The 19,622-nt window shown below is 37.7% G+C and overlaps 2 protein-coding genes across 8 annotated transcripts; one reads left to right on the forward strand and one right to left on the reverse strand.

Moving 5' to 3' along the window:
• Positions 1 to 82: 82 nt before the first annotated feature.
• zbtb33 (zinc finger and BTB domain containing 33) lies at positions 83 to 5,184 on the forward strand. Its single transcript, XM_041989608.1, has 2 exons — positions 83 to 191; positions 1,504 to 5,184. The coding sequence occupies exon 2, from the start codon at positions 1,506 to 1,508 to the stop codon at positions 3,390 to 3,392; it is 1,887 nt and encodes a 628-aa protein (XP_041845542.1). The 5' UTR covers positions 83 to 191; positions 1,504 to 1,505; the 3' UTR covers positions 3,393 to 5,184.
• Positions 5,185 to 6,143: 959 nt separating this feature from the next.
• On the reverse strand, positions 6,144 to 18,483 carry tmem255a (transmembrane protein 255A). 7 transcript variants are annotated; one of them, XM_041990572.1, is made up of 10 exons: positions 18,147 to 18,483; positions 16,057 to 16,199; positions 15,544 to 15,606; positions 12,928 to 13,017; positions 10,578 to 10,643; positions 10,347 to 10,432; positions 10,106 to 10,177; positions 9,578 to 9,740; positions 8,039 to 8,185; positions 6,144 to 7,471 (listed from the first exon to the last, which is right to left on the reverse strand). In XM_041990572.1, exons 1-10 carry the CDS (start codon positions 18,205 to 18,207, stop codon positions 7,328 to 7,330), a joined length of 1,035 nt encoding a protein of 344 aa, XP_041846506.1. In that variant the 5' UTR covers positions 18,208 to 18,483; the 3' UTR covers positions 6,144 to 7,327. The 7 variants fall into 7 exon arrangements, with proteins under 7 accessions (XP_041846506.1, XP_041846499.1, XP_041846500.1 ...); XM_041990565.1 differs by having other exon boundaries at positions 9,578 to 9,746; XM_041990566.1 differs by having other exon boundaries at positions 6,145 to 7,474.
• Between the last annotated feature and the right edge of the window lie 1,139 nt (positions 18,484 to 19,622).

The raw sequence follows: 19,622 nt of genomic DNA on the forward strand, positions 1-19,622 counted from the left end.
AATCTAAATGTCTTGCACATATGTAGGTAGTAGTAAAAGCAGAGTTCTATTACAGGGCAAAGCTGTTGAAGAGGTACTTCCGGTGACGCAACCGACAGCGGCAGCGAGTTTCCGGTCTTTTGTAGCCAGTCAAGTTAACTCACTAGGTGGCAGCGGTCAGGCTAGTCTTGGCACAAGCTTCGAGGTTGCAGGTGAATATTGTTGTATTTGTACGACCTATCTAAAGACAAGTTTTAGAGAGAGAAAGGCTTTCATTAATTTGAGTCTAGTATCTGAGGCTAGCATGCTAACAAGATGCTAAATAGAAGGCCGCGCTTCCTCCTTATGAAGAGGAAGCAGTGTTACCTTTGTTAGCAGGCTAACATCAGCGACTGATTATTGTGTTGATAATGTATTAAGAAGCAGTAACAAACGATTCGTCTAAGCAGGTGAACAATTCAGTAATTATCAAGGGACACTGTTTTAATATTATCCAGTTTTTTTAGTTTTAATGTATGGTAGATATTGTAACTTTTACAAACTAACGTTTATCTTTTAACAAAAGGTAAGGTTATTGTTTTGTTGTCGTAACTATAACAACCACCAAGTTTAAAATATTTTGTGCAGAACACTGTTTTCAAAAGTGTTGTTGACTGTATGAAAGGTTATGTTTAACTGAGAAAAGACTTTATTATACTTTCATTACTACTGATTTGCTTTTATATAATTGCATCCCATTAGCTGCTGATTGTTAAACAGAAGAAAATGGTGTGGTAGGATGATGTTTTTAAAAGAGTTTTGGAAAAATTTTGTGATATTTTTAACTTGGTTACACATAAATTAAGAAAATTTTGCACATTCATATCAGTGCTTTTCTTATTGAATTAGCTCAAGTTATATGTGTTCTAGTTATAGCTCGAACCCAACTAAATTATTAGTTTATTGCATGTTTGCAGTTCTGTATTTAGTGGTTAATAAGTCACAAGAGATTTCAGCTTGTCACAATTCAAGATTTTCCTTCAGGGATCAATAAATTATTTCCTGTCCTGATTCTGACAGCTCTGAACAGTTTGGACAGTTTGGACAATGGTGATGCAGTGACTCAAAACAAAGCTATTTTTCCACCAGATCAGCAACTTTTTGTCTTGGTTGTGCTGCATTAGAACAACACTTTTCAGTAATAATGGAGACTAATTTATTAGTACCTGAAACTAAAACCTCAACGGCCATGGACTTGTGACTGCTGCCTGCTTGTGTCAATAAAATAGTCTTGCATGGCTCTAGCCTGCTTAGACACTTTAAATATAGTGTGACATAGAAAAGGAAGTAAAGTTTAAAATGTTTGAACGTATTAGCTGCCTTTAACAAACAATAATTTCATTATACATATCCTTCTACAACTGTTGTTATTCTGCCCCAACTGGAAAAGCTGGATTATGAAACAGCTGTAACTGTCAGTGACATTTCTTTTACATTCATAGATGCTATTTCTGATTTGTTTTTCTTCATTTTTATTCTCTGTAGCCATGCCAAGTCTAAAGCTGATATCTGCAACTGACACACAGTATTCAGCAGCTGTCCTGAAGTCCCTGAATGAGCAACGAAATCATGGATTGTTTTGTGATGTCACCATCATCATACAGGACAAGAAATTCAGAGCTCACAAAACAATCCTGTCTGCATCAAGTACATATTTCCATCAGCTTTTCAGTGTCGCTGGACAAGTGATCGAGTTGAACTTCATCAGGCCAGAGATTTTTGAGCAGATCCTCAACTATATTTACAGCTCCAAGATTGTCCGTGTCCGTTCTGACATGCTTGAGGAACTCATAAATGCTGGACAGGTACTAGGAGTGAAGTTCATTGCAAACTTGGGTTCACCATTATCACACGTTAAAGGTCTTCCTGGTTTGTCTATGGAGCCAGAAAACAAAAGTGACACATCCACAGAGATAATGCCAATCATCACAGAGTCCTTCTCCATTTCTGCAGAGGAATTCAACCAGACAAACAAATCTGTGGGCATTGATGAGGACTCAGACGGTGATGTTGTGTTTGTCTCATACACAGATGCTCAGTCCCGAGCTGCTAGCCAGAAAGCCAACCCTAGTGAAGTCATTGATTTGGACAAAGTGGATTCAGGAAATGCTGCATCAGAGCAAAATGTAGAAACAAATCATGCAGCCTCAACAAATGAAAAAAAAGCATCAACACCTACAGCAACTAATACTTCAAAGCCTCCCAGCGCAAGTTGTACTAACCCCAGTGTGTCGGTCAGCAGCCCTCTGCGCAGTCCTGACAGTAGTTCCAATAACTCGCCTTCCCTTTCTAGAGTTTCCTCAGGTAGTGTTGCAACAATACCAGCTAGATCAAGCAGTTTCACCCCTGAGCCACAGAGTGTCTCCCAGTCCTCTGAAAGCAGTGATCAAGTGGGAGTTCACAAGAAGCATGTTTCTACTTCAACTCAGCAAGGAGATTTTAAAATAAGGCTCATAGATGTGTCTGAAATATCAGCTGTAAATCCTAACATTCCCAACCAAACTGTTGCAGCAAAAAAGACTGTGACACTCAATACAGCCACAGAAATAGATTCAATTTCATCAGGCTGTAAAGTGTATGCCAATATTGGGGAAGATACTTATGATATTGTCCCAGTAAAGGAAGATCCAGGAGAAGGTGGCTCCAAAGCCAATAAAGGAAAGAGATCTTTGATGGCTACACCTTTGAAAACGTTTGATAAAGCACCTTTGTCACCAACGGCTGGACCAACCAAGAAGAGAACTAAAACAGAGCTTGAGGATCACTATGAGCTGATCATGGATGGAAAGACTTTCTACGTGTGCATCGTATGTAAGCGCCCCTATGTGTGTCTGACGAGTCTCCGCCGTCATTTCAACACTCACTCATGGGAAAAGAAGTACCCTTGCCGCTATTGTGACAAGGTGTTTGCCTTGGCTGAATACAGAACTAAACATGAAATTCACCACACGGGAGAGAGAAGGTACCAGTGCTTGCTGTGCAATAAAATGTTCATAAATTACCAGTTACTCTCGACTCACTGCAAGCAAGTCCACAATCAGGATCCTAGTGGGAGAAAGGAGAAGGATGATGGTAGCAACAATTTATACCGCCTGTTGCCGTGCAAAACTGTTCAAATGAAATCATACTCATGGGTTAATGATGGGCCAGGGGTTCCTGTCATATCCGAGGATGGCAGCATTCATCATATAACAGACGACGATGTCCACTCTTCTACACAAAGCAAGATGTTGAACTGGGACGACATCTTCGTCGAGCCTGATGCTCCCAATGCTCGTATGCCACCTGACACCCAGATGCAACCAGGGTCAACCATAAACTCTCCTCCACAGGGAACCACAGAGTTTGAGTATATTACACCAGACAGCTACTGAGTAACACTCACTGGTCATCATTTCCTGTGCCTTTTAGGTGCCCCTTTCTTTTATCCTCTTCATTTTAATATCATCAACCGTTTAGTGTTTTTATTGATGATGTTGGCTAAAGGTATGGCTGCATTTGCTTTTAAGTTAAGTGAGGTTAGTGGTGTAGTTTGGTAGAAATAGCAAATTGGTAATAATGCACTTAAGATTACTGTTGGGTCTGTGTAGTTGAAGTTGTTCAAAGGCTTTGGACTGAGAAGCCAGCTGTAGACAGCACCGGGATAAGAAAAAAAATCATTGGAGATTATCAGTCATTTGGCTTTATTGAAAATTAGAATAAGTTGGAGCAAATAGTTGCAGGTTGGTAGTGTAAAGGCTGTTACTTACTCTGCGAGAAGCAAGAACTTTTTTCTTGTTCTTGAAGGGACAGTTCTCTTTCTTCTTGTGGGGCTCAGAGAGGTATCGTGTGATTGGTCAGACATTTGAGGTGGGTGTTGTTAACGCGGAAAGGATAAAGCGGAAAGTTGTGGTTTCCTCATTTCCCCTGATGCAAGGCTGAATGGATAGTTTTAATGAACAGCTGGTCGAGGTGGTGAGAAAGAAACAACCCAGTCAGCTGCTCATTATAAAAACACGAACATCCCCTTGCAGTTATCTCTGCCCCGTCGCAGACGCAACTTCTCGTGTCTAAATTGACTTGACCAGTATGACCTTTTTTCTTGTTCTTGAACAAAGTTCTCGCTTCTTGCAGAGTAACTAACAAGCTTTAAGCAACACAACTGTACCTTTGCTCGCTCGTAGTCCTCTGCCTTTGTAATAACCTTGATCTACTACACTATATATATATATATATATATATATATATATATATATATATATATATATATATAAAATCTGAAATGAATAAAAGCACAACTAAATTAATTTAGAAAAACTTTCTGACTTTGTATTCTCAATTTTACATGGAAGTAAACGCTGATGCATGGATTCTGTGTTTTTACGTTTTGTAAAATCATGAAAGTTGATGTCATTGATCAAATGTTCACACGCAAGTCAAAAACACAGAAACTATTGGTTTGCTTAGGCTGGTGTTGTAATCAAAATACATTAGGAAGTCATGAGTTTTGCAGGGGTATTTCTTAGAAAAAATTTCTGAAGTACAAAGCACCACATTACAGTGAGACATTTTATATCATCTGTCATCTCCTCGTTTTTGACATTAATGTCACAGCCTAAAATATTTAGACATTAAGCCGTCAAACGAAGCCCATTTCATAAAATGAAAAACGGGGTTGCCTATTTTAGTAATGTGAAACCTCAGTTGAGGTTTTTCTGCATGTAACCAGGTGACCTTTCTTTTAGTCTGGTCTGAATATATAATAATATATATTAAATAAGCTTGCTCAGATGTTATGTCCACTATCAATACAATCCTAAATCTCTGGTTCTGAAAATTAGATGCAAAACTTGTCAGACTATGTTTCAGTCTTAATTTTGTTTTAGGAATGTTGTAAAAAAAAGTATATTTTTCATTATGTGCTTGCTACCACATCTGGACTTTGTGGCAGAAAGGTTGTACAGTTATTACATTTTTTTCATAAGCTTGAACAACTGTAGTTGTCTTCTTGAGTTGAACACCAATACAGTGTAAGCTAGAAATTTTAATACAAATGTAATTTTCTACATCAGAAGTTAGAGATTGCTTAGTGTAGGTAAAATTATAGCTAACATGGGATCCAGACTGTCATGTTAACGATTTAAATAATACAGATTTTGTTTTTCAATAAACTGATTTACAACCGTGTGTGATGTGCTGTATGTAATTGCTTAATAAACAAACACACGCATATATATATATATATATATATATGTATATATAAATTCTTAGGTGTGTTTATGGGTCTCATAGGCCAGCGGTTTCCAAACTTTTTCATTGACAACTTTAATGACTGCTGTTCACAACAGTTCATAAATAAACTACAATAGTAGTTTATTAAGTAATTAACTTGCTTTTCTTTGTTCAGATTGATTAGTCTCCAGAGGGGTGTTTTAACTTGTTTGGCTTCATACTGTCAGATGCTAATATTTTAAACATGTGACACACTGGTCTCTCTCTCTTCATTATCCACCGTTGTACTGGTCAAGCCCAGGACAAGATATGCCTTGTCATATTTTTTTTTTTTTTTTTTGGAGGGGATCGGGATTGTTTTAATTGTAGAAATGTCTGGTGTTTATTGATCATCGATTGCCTTATATTTACCCTTTGGTACTTCCACAAACTTGTCCATGTTTTGCAAGCAATGCAAGGACTGTATGTTTTTATTTAGCTAAGCTGCCCCCAGGGGCAGGCCCCCCAGTTTGGGAACCAGTCTTATAAGGATTAACAAAATGAAAATGTTGACATTTTACAAAAAGCCAGTCTTCAAATTGTTCTTTTTTTCATCACAAACAGAAGGCAGCAAAAGTCTCATTAGTATGGAAAATATCAAATCTATAATAACTGTATTAGTGTATTTTGATCAATACTGAATGTAACATGGATCACGTATGAGTTAAACAATATATATATTAGACCTAACAGCTGCCCACCCTTCTTCACAATAAGTCAGAAGTATCAACCTAAATTAAAAAATTATGGCATCATCAAAAGTCGGGGGGGTTTCAGCATCTGAAGACCATGAATGTTTCACCTCATCCCAGTAGAGAACTGTTTTCCACCAGCTTCCACAAAGTCACACTGCTGGCTTTGGGGGAATAATGTGAATGAAACAAAGCGAAACTACGCAAAACAAGTTTTAATGGCAAGACAAAGAAGGAGCTGAGCCTTTAGCCGCTCCTGAGAATGTAAAATTAAAATTATAAAAAGCAGTGATCAAAGCACACAGGTGCTGCGTTTCATGGAAATTGATAAAATGTACAATTCTGCCTCAATTTTTTCTGTTCCTCAATGCACGAAGAGTTCTTTAACTTTTATTGAGTCCTCTTATCAGTGATTTCAGCTCTGAATACTCACATGTAACCTTGTTAGTGTGAACTTCGGAAACTTTTTTCAGCTTTTACATGCGATATTACTACTTAAAATGTGAGAGACAAACACGCATACCTGCTACCAGCTTTCAGTGGAAATACAATAAATAGGGTTCAGTGTTATAGATAATTGTATAGCCTCAGCAGCTACTGTAGGTCCAATAGTTTATTGTTAACACTGCTCTGCTCACAACACACTGAGGAGATGATAGATATCATGATGTTGGTATATTTTAGGCCTAACTTTTCTATCTGTATATCATACAGCTGTACATACATTATGAGCATGTAATACCTTCATTACTAGTAAATTTGCCTTTAATGATGTTCTGGGACTCTATAAACAGCTAAAGAAATAACTGCTGGTGCTACACCTCAGAGTGTTGAATTTTCCAGCCATATTATATTTGGGGAAAACACCAAAGCTGCAATCTAACTCGTCATTGACTTGACATAGAGGTGGCAGCGCTGATAAATCAGTCTATATCCTTACAGTGAGTACAGTATCTTCTGTACCTTGAGGCAGGAAGCATTTACAGTTTCCACTATAGAGGCATGAACATAAAGCATGAGTTGGAGGAAAGTTTCTGTACAGTATCAGTCCAAGTGACACAGAGCTGCAGTGCTGGAATACCATATGCATTAAGGCAGAGAGATGTGTAAACAGTCCTGAAATGCAGGTTGTCTCTCTCTTGATGTGTATGTGGACACAGACATTGTAGACCAGAGTGTGATTGGTCCTCGGGGAAGATTTGCTCCGTTGATCTGGGTCAAATTAGTGTTCCCTGTGGCCCTCCTCCTCTTCCTCGGCACACTTCTGAATGATTGTGAGGAAATGCTCACAAGAACTGAGCAAATGCCTCGCTCAGCAAGTCATTACACCTGATTACACCTGTTTTTCTTCTCTCGTAGCCACCTTACTATGGGCTGTATGGTGGGGGCTTCTCGTCAGGGTGGTCGTGGGGAGGAGAATAGCGAGGAGGGATCATAGTGGGCCACAGGTGGCTGGCTCCAGACTGGGAGTCATCTGACAGGCCAGAGGAGTCGGGGAACATGTATGAGCCCTGCTGGAAACAGCAAACAGTTGATTAGAGAGACCATTTCTTCTGCTGACTGCTAACACTTTATATTTAAAACATAATGACTATGACTATATATATATAGTATATATATATATATATATATATATATATATATATATATATATATATATATATATATATATATATATATATATCCCAGTAATAACCATAGCCTGTCACACAAAATTGTTAGTTCATCTAACTTTTATCACGATGAGTAATTCATGTTGTATTTTACTTAGAGTCTTTCATTTTGAATTCCACATACAGCAGCTTGCTGGTAAAATCTCCGATTATAAATCGTGCCTTGCAAATGCATAATTTTCTTTTGTCTGAGTAACATAGATGACACTGAAGCAACAATCTTCCATAGGAATGCTTACACACCTTGTAGCACATTTACACATGCCTAGTAAAGCAGTAAATGTCAATTTAATTCACAATATTGTTGAAATGAGACCATCCATCTTCCAGAAAACAACTTTTAATGGAGACAGAGCAAATTGCAACTGTGTGACGACTCAGTGCTGCAGTTCTGAAGATGAGTACCTGCAGGTCGTAGGCAGTATAAGGTGGCAGGTAGGGGGCAGCATTGTGATACGGGTTGAGAGAAGTAGTGGGTGGAGGTGGCTGTGTGTGGACTGGAGCTGCAACAGCTTCTGGTTCAGGGGTGTTCTCTGAGTTAGGAGAGGGTGTCTGATAAAGAAACAAAGCATGTTAATCTTGCTTATAGTACTTCACAATGGTTATGAACCTGTTCTCAGTTGTTTATACACAGAGACGTAGGAAATGGCTCCAGTGGTTTATTGAAAAATGAACAAACATAATGGAAAAACAGAGTTTGCACAAATCAAACAAGCTTGAAAGTCACTGTTTTATATGACTACTTTTATTCTTCAACACAGCCTGAACTTTCCTAATTCAGGATTTTTCTAGTTATTTTACTTTATGTGGTTTTCAGGAATCTCCAGGCTTTTAAATGTCAAAGCTCTTCTTTGGGTGTTGCTGCGTTTTATTTTGTTCTTTGTCACCACTTCAGAAATGTTGAGATCCAGGTAATAGAGAGGATTCATCACTCCATTAAACCTGATGCTGCTGACTGCTTGTTTGTTGTTTAATATGGCATACCTCAGCCCTTTCTTCCTGTTTTCCTTTCTTAAGAATGGCTTCTTGACAGCCAAACTCACTGAGATCACTTCTGATGAGGTTTTAGTGAACCCTAAATGGATCAAATGAAGGATTGCAGATGCATCCCTCAGGTCTTTTTAAGATTTTGTCTCGTTTTTTTTTATGATTTCATTTCAGATAATGTTCATCTGATGTAGTTTTTCCTCTCTTTTTAGTCCTGTTACTTCTTCCTTGTCATCCAGTTGCACACTTTTACATTTTCATTACTTTTTTTAAAGTACAAACTGCACACCATGCTGAAATATTCTAAGTTTGCCGCTAATAGCTCTTTGGGAATCTACAAAACTACAATTTTATCTCAGTGTTAGCTATGTCTTTTTCTAAAAGCTGCAGCTAAAGAAATGGGAACAAGTCCAGTGCCTTTAAGACAGCCTGCTAGTAACAAAGATCAATTCAATTCAGCTTCATTTGTATAGCGCAATTCATAGCACGTCATCTCAGGGCACTTTACAGACAAATCAATTCGAGTCAAGTCCTTAAAGATATTTTAAATAGGTTCTTTGCTAAGTTGTATGTTATGTGTGGACCCAATGCTGGTTTATTTAGCTGCTATTTTATGCTTAACCATTTAGCCCCTCCTGTGTCGTAAAATACCACTTGTCATTCATACTATGGTACTTAAAGGGTTAAATGATCAATCGGTCAGTAAGTAACATAAAAAAAACATCCTCTGAAAATGAGGAAAGCCACCAATGACCAAAGAACAATCTGAGAGATCTTCAGAAAGCCTGCAGAACTACTTATCAATGTCACTTAAAAGTTTACAAGAAAGTCTGGCTCCTTAAAAGCAAATATAAAGATATGACAGATGACTTGATAGTTTTTCAGTAAACACCAGATGATTATAAAGACATTTATCAGATGGAATTTGACACATTTCTTGTTACTTACGGAACGTACCATGTCTTTGAAGCCTCCCAGGATGGCAGCAGTAATGATACCCAGGAAGAGGGCCACAATGTTGAGAATAGTAGCCGACCATAACAGGTGGTAGAGGTGCACCACGTCCTGGCAGCTTTTCACGTCTGTATACTCATGGTACCCTCCCATCACCTCCGCACGGCTAGGCCAGTGGGTGGGACAGAGAGGGAAACAGCCTACAGTCAAGCCACAATAATCACTGACAGTGTCAAACAGTTTTTGACAGTGTACCAACAACAACCACATACACAGGAAACAGCAAAAGATGTATAACAAGTTTTGATGTACGGTTTGATAGCATAGAGGGTTTTACTGAGCCACTGAAAACAGCAGGAAACTTAAATGAGGACATGTATGAATGTTTGGTCTGACAAAAGCAGGACATGCAAAAGAACCTATAACACATTTATATGATTACTTTGTTATAAACTCCACATCTGGATGAAAAAAAAAAAACAATAAACTGATAAGTAATGGCTATTATCGGTCTAAAAAAAAAGGACCTACTTCCAAATCATGGATGATTTCCTAAACTTTTTCAAAACATCTTTATTCTGAAGTCCCATAAGAGGATGCTCTCTGAAACAAAGGTCAAAAAGAAAAGTTCTGATACAATCAACGTGCAAATAAATCCTCCACTAAAAAGACATAAATGTACATATAAAAATCCAAATTAAAACAACACCAGCAAAGCAAAAAATCACAAATTCACAGATTATCTGGGCGTTTGACTGCTCAGTGAACTCACTTCCCACAGTTGTAAAGATCACAGCAGTAACAGGTGTTGCTCTTCACACGCAGGTTACAGGAAGTGCGCGATGTTTGACACGCCACCTGAAGGTCACAAATCAATTCATGTCTCTTCTTTCCGCAGCCCCTACACAGTTTATCGTTACACAACAATGGCCACACTGACCGAGAAAGGACTGAGGAAGAATACATCATTATATGTATGAAAACTGAGTTTTATGTTTCTTACGTCACGCTCAGATGCAGTCTCACTGGAGAGATACTCACAGCGGCCAGCATAGAGAGGCCTGAGGTCCTGCAGGAGGATAAATGGCATTATTATTATTTCTCTGTACAAACACTAAATTAGAAGTGGGACATTGGCAAAAGAGAAAATTTACTTGATTTGTCCAAGAAGAATAAACAGTTTTAATGTAAATTATACCATGAATACTAAACTTCTAAAGCAAGGCTGAATTATTAACTAGAAAAAGTTGGTTTGATTGGACCACTGTCCTTTTCTCAGAATACATGCATGGGAGGGTAAGAGAGTTATTTACTGGAGTAGGTTCAAGACCACAATGCTGTGGATTGTTTGTGAAATCATTCTCCAGCTTCTAACTTTCGTTGTGAGAGATCATCATACGTGTAAGCACAGCTGAATTTACTGCACAAATGTTGTCTGTGCACCAGGACTTTATTTGAGCAGAGCAACCGTCTGGAAATGCTTTAACTGAGTGAGAGTTGATACAGAGCCTTAACGAGCTACTTTTTTATTCACAGTTTGTGTCATGTTTGGCCGTCTAACAAAAGAAACAGAAAAAAATGTAAAGGATTTACTGTTTATACGAAAAGTTGCAGGAAAATGTGACTTCATACCAAATGCAAGGCATTGAAATCCATTTGAATCAAGTAGAGTTGACATGCAGGAGTTACTTGTCCTCCATTTGCATGATCTGGATGTAGTAGTCGGGATTTAAAAGTGTCCATTTTCTGTGATTTTGCAAAGATTAACACATTTAAATGCAATTTAGAAGTTAATTTTTTATCTGACAAACACAGTTGATATAGCGTAAATGGGCTGACTGGTATTACAACTGATTAATTTATTTCTTGGCAAAAATATGTAGCCTAATATATTTTGACTTGTTAAGGGGTAAAAAAAACATGAGAGTCATTAGGGACTCACACACTTTACTCCAATTCTGAATGCTCTAAGAGGGACAGAGATTATATCGTCAACGTTTTACAATACCTTTAGATCAAATTACTTAATTCAAAAGGAAAAAAGTTTAAAGATCATAAATCATAAATATCACATATATAGACATTTAATCAACTGGTTAACATGGAAATCAAGAAATTACTGTGTCTTCTGCCAGCATTAATGGGATTTAGTTTTTAAAAAGCAAAGCTGTGAAAACTTCTGGAATATAGACCACTTATAAGAAAAAGATTATGGCTACATTCATACTGCGGTTGCTGTTTTTTCACATTGCTGTTCATGGGGCCGCCATCAGACTCCAGTATGAAAAGAGGAAGACGTGATGTCACCAGCAACACGCTGTGTTTACAAAGGTAAATATAGATGTTTCACATGACAGCGTGTGTGTATTCTAAGTTGTTTTGCAACCGGAGTCAAAGAAATGATGAGATAATATTGCTCTATCTATTGTTTACAATCAATTTTACCACTTCATTTGGCTCAGAATTGTGACATCTGTCTCCCCTTCAATGGCGTAAAAGTCGGATGAAATGTGTCATGACCGTTCAGATTAAGGTTGCTTTGAAAAGGATTGGATTTTATCCAATTTAGTACCACATATGGTAGTAGCCTGGGTCAGATTTGGGGAAAAAAAATCAGATCTGTGCTGTTCAGACTGTCATAAAAAGATTGGATATGGGTCATGTATGGGCAAAAAAGTTGTATTTGAGCCACTTTTGTATACAGTATGAAGATAAACCATGTAAATGCATCACATTGATTTTCTCTCATTCAAAAGTGCATCTGTTTAAGGTTTTTTGAATAAAAGGAAAATCTTCATTTTTCCATTTCAGTGGCACCAGTGACAAATAAAAACCTGCTAATGGTGAGCTTCATTTTCACTCAGCCATAGCCCATTTCAGCATAATTGTTTTTACAGTACATTAGTGGTTATTTATTGTTTTTCTAATTTGAGTAATGGAAAATAATTTGTTCCACCGAGAAGGGTGAGGTTGCTGCCTCAGCCTGCTATAGCCATGCCAAAAAAAAAAGTGCACCCTATTTAGATTCTCAGGTTTTACATGTCAGAACATAAACGCAAAAAATCTGATCCTTTGTACTTCTTAAAACTAAGTACAACATAAGAAGAACAATAATACATAACATATTAAACTGTTTCCTTGTGTATTAAATAAAGATTAAGCCAAAATGCAGACGCATTTAAAAGTGAGTGAACTTTACTTTTCTTTGTCATTAAATGAGTACAATAGGCTTTTTATGGGGACATTTATAAGCCTCTGCAGTTTGTCCAGATTACTATATTTTTTACTAGTTATGGCATAAGAGTTATATTACTATGAAAAACTAAATAACTAGAAGTTTTAGCGATACTCACAATATGCCTCGCTGCAAAAACTCCATCAACAATAGCGCAGCAGAAGGCAGCCACCACTCCGAAGCTGATAAAGACAATAGATGCCACTAACTGTGAGAAAAAATAGAGAGGAGCATCAGCTTCATCACTACTGTATATTGTTTTTGTTTCAAGAGAGGACTAAACATACAATATTTTGATTTTCTCACCATTTATTTACCTGAATACATCCACATTACATACAAGATACACAGGACATGCAACATTAATCTATATTCATGTGTTTAGTAATGAATAAGAGGAAAGTAGAAGGGTTGAAGGTCATAGCAGTTACAGAGTGGTGTTGCATCACTGCTCTTCACTGCCATCGCAGTAATCAACTCATAGCTGCTGCGCTCCACAACCCACTGCCACACACTCATGCAATTCTCCTCCTTAGATGTCTTGTTCTAAGACAATGGCTTTTCTTTGTATAAAAGTTTAAAAGTATTTCAAATATAAGCTGCTGAATTTCAATATATGAATTTTGTTTTAATCAAAGCTCAGAGTGACTAAATGATGCATAAATAAATGTAGGATGAGCTTATTAATCTTAGACAATTTTAATAGGTATAAAGTAGTAAAGTAACAGGGAACTGATTGACAGTTATTTAATTTACTAAGCGTTTCTGCAGATTTTCTCTGTATTCTTTTGCAGTTTGGCTGCAGTGAGAGTAGGTCACTGCAAACACTGCCTATAGAGAATGCGCACCAACATCATCAAAGCACAGAGCTGTGTGATTGATTCACCATTTTAGGGGAACAGACCTTCTTTACATTGGTTCAGCGGCGGCTCTTTATTGTCTCCATCTTATTCAGAATTTCTGGCAAGTATTTCATCTTATCATTTTTTCACTGAGTTGTGTACTCGGCTGCCGCAGCAGCTTCATGGTCAGCGAACAAAAAGAAATCAATCAGCAGATTTTCATCCGCTGTTTATCTGTTTTTGTCTGGAGACAGCACAGCAATAAACACATCCCAGAGAACAGTGGACTTCTGCAGAAACTTTTCCAGGTGATGCGGTTCTGGCTGACTGTGGTTAGGAAAAACAGGACTGGGCTTTATGTGAGCAGAAGTAAAGAGGGCTGCATTTACAACGTGTCAGCAAAATAAACAGGATGATAAGAGAACAGCTGAGGTGCTAAACCTGTGAATTCATGTAGAAAGGGTTATTGGCTGCAGATGCAAAAAGTACATTATTTTAAATGAAAAGATACCGATCTGGATGAAACTCCCATGTGCAGATAAGAAAATCACTTTCCTCGACTACATTGTGATTGTTGTTCTCTGATTAACATGAGTCCCAGTGTTGCTCTGTCAGATACTCAGTCACAACATACAGAACTGTTCACCCTTTTCAGACGTTTTAGAGTTGATCTGCCATCAGATCCAGGGAAGTGTTTTGTATATTTTATTGTTCTTATAATAAACAAATGTACTTCCTCATTATTTTGCTTGCTTTCATATTTTTATTACTCATTTTGCTTAAGCAAGATGTATTAAATGAATGAATCCTGTATATTTAGAAATCTCTTTTCCTTTAATCAGAACAATAAATATTTAATTAACATATAAAATTTCAGTACGATGGTGTAGTTGCAGCCGACAGTTTGTAGACTCGCATGTCTTCATCCATTCAGTTGTAAAATGGCTGCATGAGCATTAAATGATTAGCAGTTTTTAAACGAATGAAGGGTGTAAGAACTTACACCCAACACAAGGTAACACCAATGTCTGAGACTGAAACAGGTGGCAACGCATCTAGACCTAAACTTCACTCACTGTGCAGCAGATTGTGACCATCTAACAAATTTTCATCTCTCCTGTGAGCTCATCGCAGTAAGGATGCTTCTTCTCAGTGTGTTTGAGATATGTTTTTCACATATTTTACTGAGATTGTTCATGGAAAGAGTAGCCAGGTTCCCCCAAAATGGCAGACAAAGCCGCTGTGATGTCACATGTGCATTCTCTATTTAAAAAAAAAAAAGTATTGATCATTGATTGAAAAATCAATTAAGAACATAATAAGTATGTTTAATAAATGTGAATAATTAAACACATCCTTTTTATCTAGTCAAACTGTAAATAATGTCACATTTTATGTAATATGCAATGACATCTTATATCAGTGTGATGTACTGTGACATAGCAGTATCTACTGTATTACATTGACTGGAAATCCTGCTGCATTATGGGAAAAAGGTGTCACAACACAAACTCATTCTTCATTTCAGCTCCGACAGTCCCACCCCAGCACCTCCCACCTGCTCCACTCATCTGCAGTTTCCTTCCCCCATGTTCTGGTGCAGACATCTCTCCTCCTCCACTTACACCCTGTTTCTATTCCTGGCTGTAGCCCCAACAACCTCACCCCACCCCTCAAGTCCAGGATACTTCCACTGATACACAACACGAACTTCCTCAGGCCAACTGGGACTCACAGACTGAGTAGGGTCTACTGCTTGTTGGCATGTTAACAACATAATTAAGCTGTATAGGCTGTTGAAACGTAACTGGAATGGATATGTTCTCTGACTATAGAGACGAGGAGACACAAAGCTCTGAGAGTGAGCTCGATACACAAAAAAATATTCTTACCATCTGTCTCTTGTTCTCTATCAAATGAGCACCAATAATTCCCAGAAAGGAGCCAAAGCCCAACTGAAAAGAAAAAAAAATGTACATTTTATTACATAGCACACTGCTGTCAAACTCTGAAGGAACTTAATGAAGTAACTGTTGATTTTTAGATTGAAGCTGTCCCTGTTAATTAGATTTTTTTCTTACTTATCTGAACGCTGAATCTGATCTAACTGATGTACAGTGGCAGGACAGTCCTTTAAGTTGGGCAGACTGCTAAAAGCTGAGTAACATCAAGAAAACAAATTCACCTCACTCAGCGTCTAATGACATGATGCTGAATAATAAATGTAGGGAAATATAGTCCTCAGGGACCTTTACTGATGAGGTTCATCAAAGTCCAAGAGCGGGAAGAGCTCACTGGAAACCCTCTTGTCTCACTCACATTGGACTAACAATGAACTCTAACAGCAAACAGGCCTGCAGACTTGGGTATGTCGCTGCTTCTTGCAGGTGTGAATGTGCACTCACAATGACACCTGGGTAGTAGCCTCCCACTGTGATGTTCTGCGTCCTTGTGGTTGCTGCCAGGCCGAAGATGAGGATAAGCACTGATACAATGAGCAGCAACACGGTCACAATTATGGATTTCCTCTTCCTCCTCTTAAAAGAACCTACAAATACCAAAACAAATAAATTAACATTATCGCTGGCATCATCCTGTGACATGCACATTATCATGATTTAATTAGAAGATGGATCTGTAACTGAGAATCAGCCACAAGCACTGATGTAGAAGGAAGTCATTAAAGAGATTCGTGACTAAACCATCATTGTTGTGGCCCCATCCCTTTGACCATTAATGGTCAGTTCTGTTTGGGTGTCTCAGAGGAAGTTATTAAGAACAGTCTACTTCAAAGATGCAACCAAACTAGCAACCACTGCTTATATATACCCCAATAGTAATAATTAGACTCACGTACTGTTAACAAAAATGTGACATTAACTTGTTGGAATAATTATTATCTAACATGGTCCAAACACTGTCATCATAATGTTCACACACTCACCTATACTGTACATCTCTCACAACAAAACTCAGATCAAAGCAGTTGTTTAACATAACACAGTTTCTTTTAAATGGCAAAAAATATGTTACTTATTATAAATATATATTTAAATATTCATTCTTTAAAATTACTGATGGTTTGGTTGGTCATGAAAACTTACTGCAGCTTTTAGGGCCTAATAATGATCTATTTTGGACACAGAACAAGACAAACTAGAGGACCCCTTGGACCTCTTTAGCATCTATTTCAAGGACATTCTTCATACATGTACACTTAACTGACATGTTTACAGAAAGAGACTGCAGACAAGTCAGGGCAGTTGCAATAACTTGGCTGGCACATGGACATGCACTGAGCTTTACATCATATGATGGCATTCATGTCACTCATTTTGAATAATAATGTCTGCAAGTTGGAGAGTATATGGGTGTCCTGGATTCGAGTTCCTACCAAATCCAGGACACCCATATACTCTCCAACTTGCAGACATTATTATTCAAAATGAGTTTTAAATTAAATATATAAAATACATACAACATAAAGTTTGGTTCAACTTAATAAACTAAAGACATACATGTCAAGGAGTGATACCTTCTCTGATAATTTAGTTTCAGTAGTAGTTCCACTTGCATCCTGTGTGCAGAAGAGCACATCATCTCTTCTCCATTACTTTTGTTTCTTCCTGCTAGATTTACTCTGTTTTCAGTTCAGACTTGTCAGATCAGTCAAGCCACCATTGCATTCTTTTTTTATCAGCTCGTGGACATCCTGAGGCCATAGAGACTTGTCTGCTGTTGAATGCTACCAGCAGAGATAGATAAGAAAATAAACTCTCCTTCTGTAAACATAAGCATCCAGTGTTACCATGGTGACAAGTGAAGGACACAGCCATTGGGATTAGTGATTCAGTTAAACAGCACAACTTATTTTTTTTTTTTTTTAAATCGCATTGGAGTTGGACTGTTCGTCTTGTGGTCTAAATAAACGGAACACTTTATTTGCTGCTTATATAACTGCAACAGCACTAGTGACTGTTTTGCAACAGTAAATAAGTGATTACCTCAGCTGTGCCATCATATTATCTCATAAGTCTACTGAGATTAACCTGTTTTAGGCTTTTTTTTCCTCTCTCCTGTACATGTCCAGATCATTTTTATTGATTTCGTTTTCAGGCTAGTTGCCAAGCATCCTGCCAAAATCTTTGTGGCAGCAGCCATCAGAGCCAAACATAGAGACTGCTGTGGCTGCTCAGCGCCGCCGCACCTGCAGTGACGCGCTGCGGCCTGGATCAGGAGAAAAAAAGATATCCTGGTGATGCAATGAGGGTTTTTGTCTGCTTTTGTAATGGCTTAGTGTTTTGGTTTTTTTTTTTTCTTTCTTTCTTTCTTTTAACATTTACCAGCGGTCACTATTTTTGACAGTGGTGTTTGAAAAACAATAAAGAGATGCTTTACAAAGACGTTGTGTAATTTTCCCCAATTAAGAACGTTATCTCATTCATAAAAAAAGAAAACCTGCTGCAGACAACCTGGTGACCTTGCACACACCTACCCATGCTTGTTTCAGAGAGTGTCAGTCCGCTGGATTGTAGGCTGTGAGGAGGGGGAGGCATGCTTGTTGGACGATGTTTTTCTTTTCCGTTCCTCTTGCAAATGAAAAATCAAAACAACAATCACGACTCGGTGTTAATGAGCGATATACGTCTTAAAGCTAGCGAGTGACAATCGTGATCCAACGCCGACGCTGTGTTCCTTTGTTGTGGCATTATCTGACACAGTACCGGTCCGTCCCGCTGAGCCTGTCTCAGTTGTATCCCCAAGGCGTCTCTCGGTCTCCGTCCTTGCGGTGCGTCGGTGTTGGACAGAAGGTTGCTGGTACTGCTGCTGGATGTATGTGCGCATGTCACACACATACTCGAAAAGAGTAATCTGGTAGCCGTTAGTGTAACGACAAACAGTCCCCATACGTGCCTGAACGTTACACTTTGATTTATAGTATTTTCTGTCCGTTTCTGTTATGTCACATTTGTAAGAGTAGCTACAACTCTTGTCAATCGCTATTTCTGGAGATAATTTGCTTACTTGAATATTCCGAGCACCTGGAAGATGAGCCAATTTATGTTTTATTTACCATCCAAATCATATATATATATATATATATATATATATATATATATATATATATATATATATATATATATATATATATATATATGTGTGTGTGTGTGTGTGTGTGTGTGTGTGTGTTTGTAAAGTAATAATAACAATAATAATAATACGTTTTTAAAAAAGTAAAATAAAAAAATGTTCAAAATTAGTGAAATCTCATATCTATCGATAGTAAAGTACTTTACAAATGTTTGGAGCCATGGTTTAGGAGAAAGTTGGCGCTGAGTCAGATCGCGCTATTAGCGCCATCAACCGTTACGAATACGCCAAACGTCACGGTGCGTTCAAGGGCAAACCGCCGTTGTGGAAATTAACGACACCATAAAAGGATGCCGCGTTTAGGTACTCGCACGAGTGTTAGAATCGTCAAAGACTACTTCCATATAACACCGAACACTTAAGTTTTTGTTTGTTTGTTCGTTCGTTCGTTTTTTTGTTATTGTATTATGTAATATTTTCGCCATGTTTCACTTTTTGCGCAAATATTAAATTAAATAATAATAATAATAATAAATAAATAATAATTTGTTTTCTTCACAGTAGCGTAGGCTACTAATCGTCTTTTGGGAATTTAATGGTCTAACCATAAAATAGAAAGAAGTAGTCCAGTTTGAATGAGATTCAGAGACTCGTGTGGATTTCAGGATCTATTGAAAGAGTGAGACGAGTTCTATTTAAATGAAAATTGCACTTTTTTCACCTCCAATTTCTGTCTGACAAATAAAATATTAAATATACATTGTAATATTTATAGCTTTAGTTTTGTAGGCTAGTGGGGTTCAATTTGCACAAAAAATATCCCAAATTTCCATTAATTATTCAAACTGGGACATTCTGCTACTAAACAGATGTTGTCACT

Source organism: Melanotaenia boesemani, chromosome 7 (assembly GCF_017639745.1).
Source record: "Melanotaenia boesemani isolate fMelBoe1 chromosome 7, fMelBoe1.pri, whole genome shotgun sequence".
Taxonomy (NCBI): domain Eukaryota; kingdom Metazoa; phylum Chordata; class Actinopteri; order Atheriniformes; family Melanotaeniidae; genus Melanotaenia; species Melanotaenia boesemani.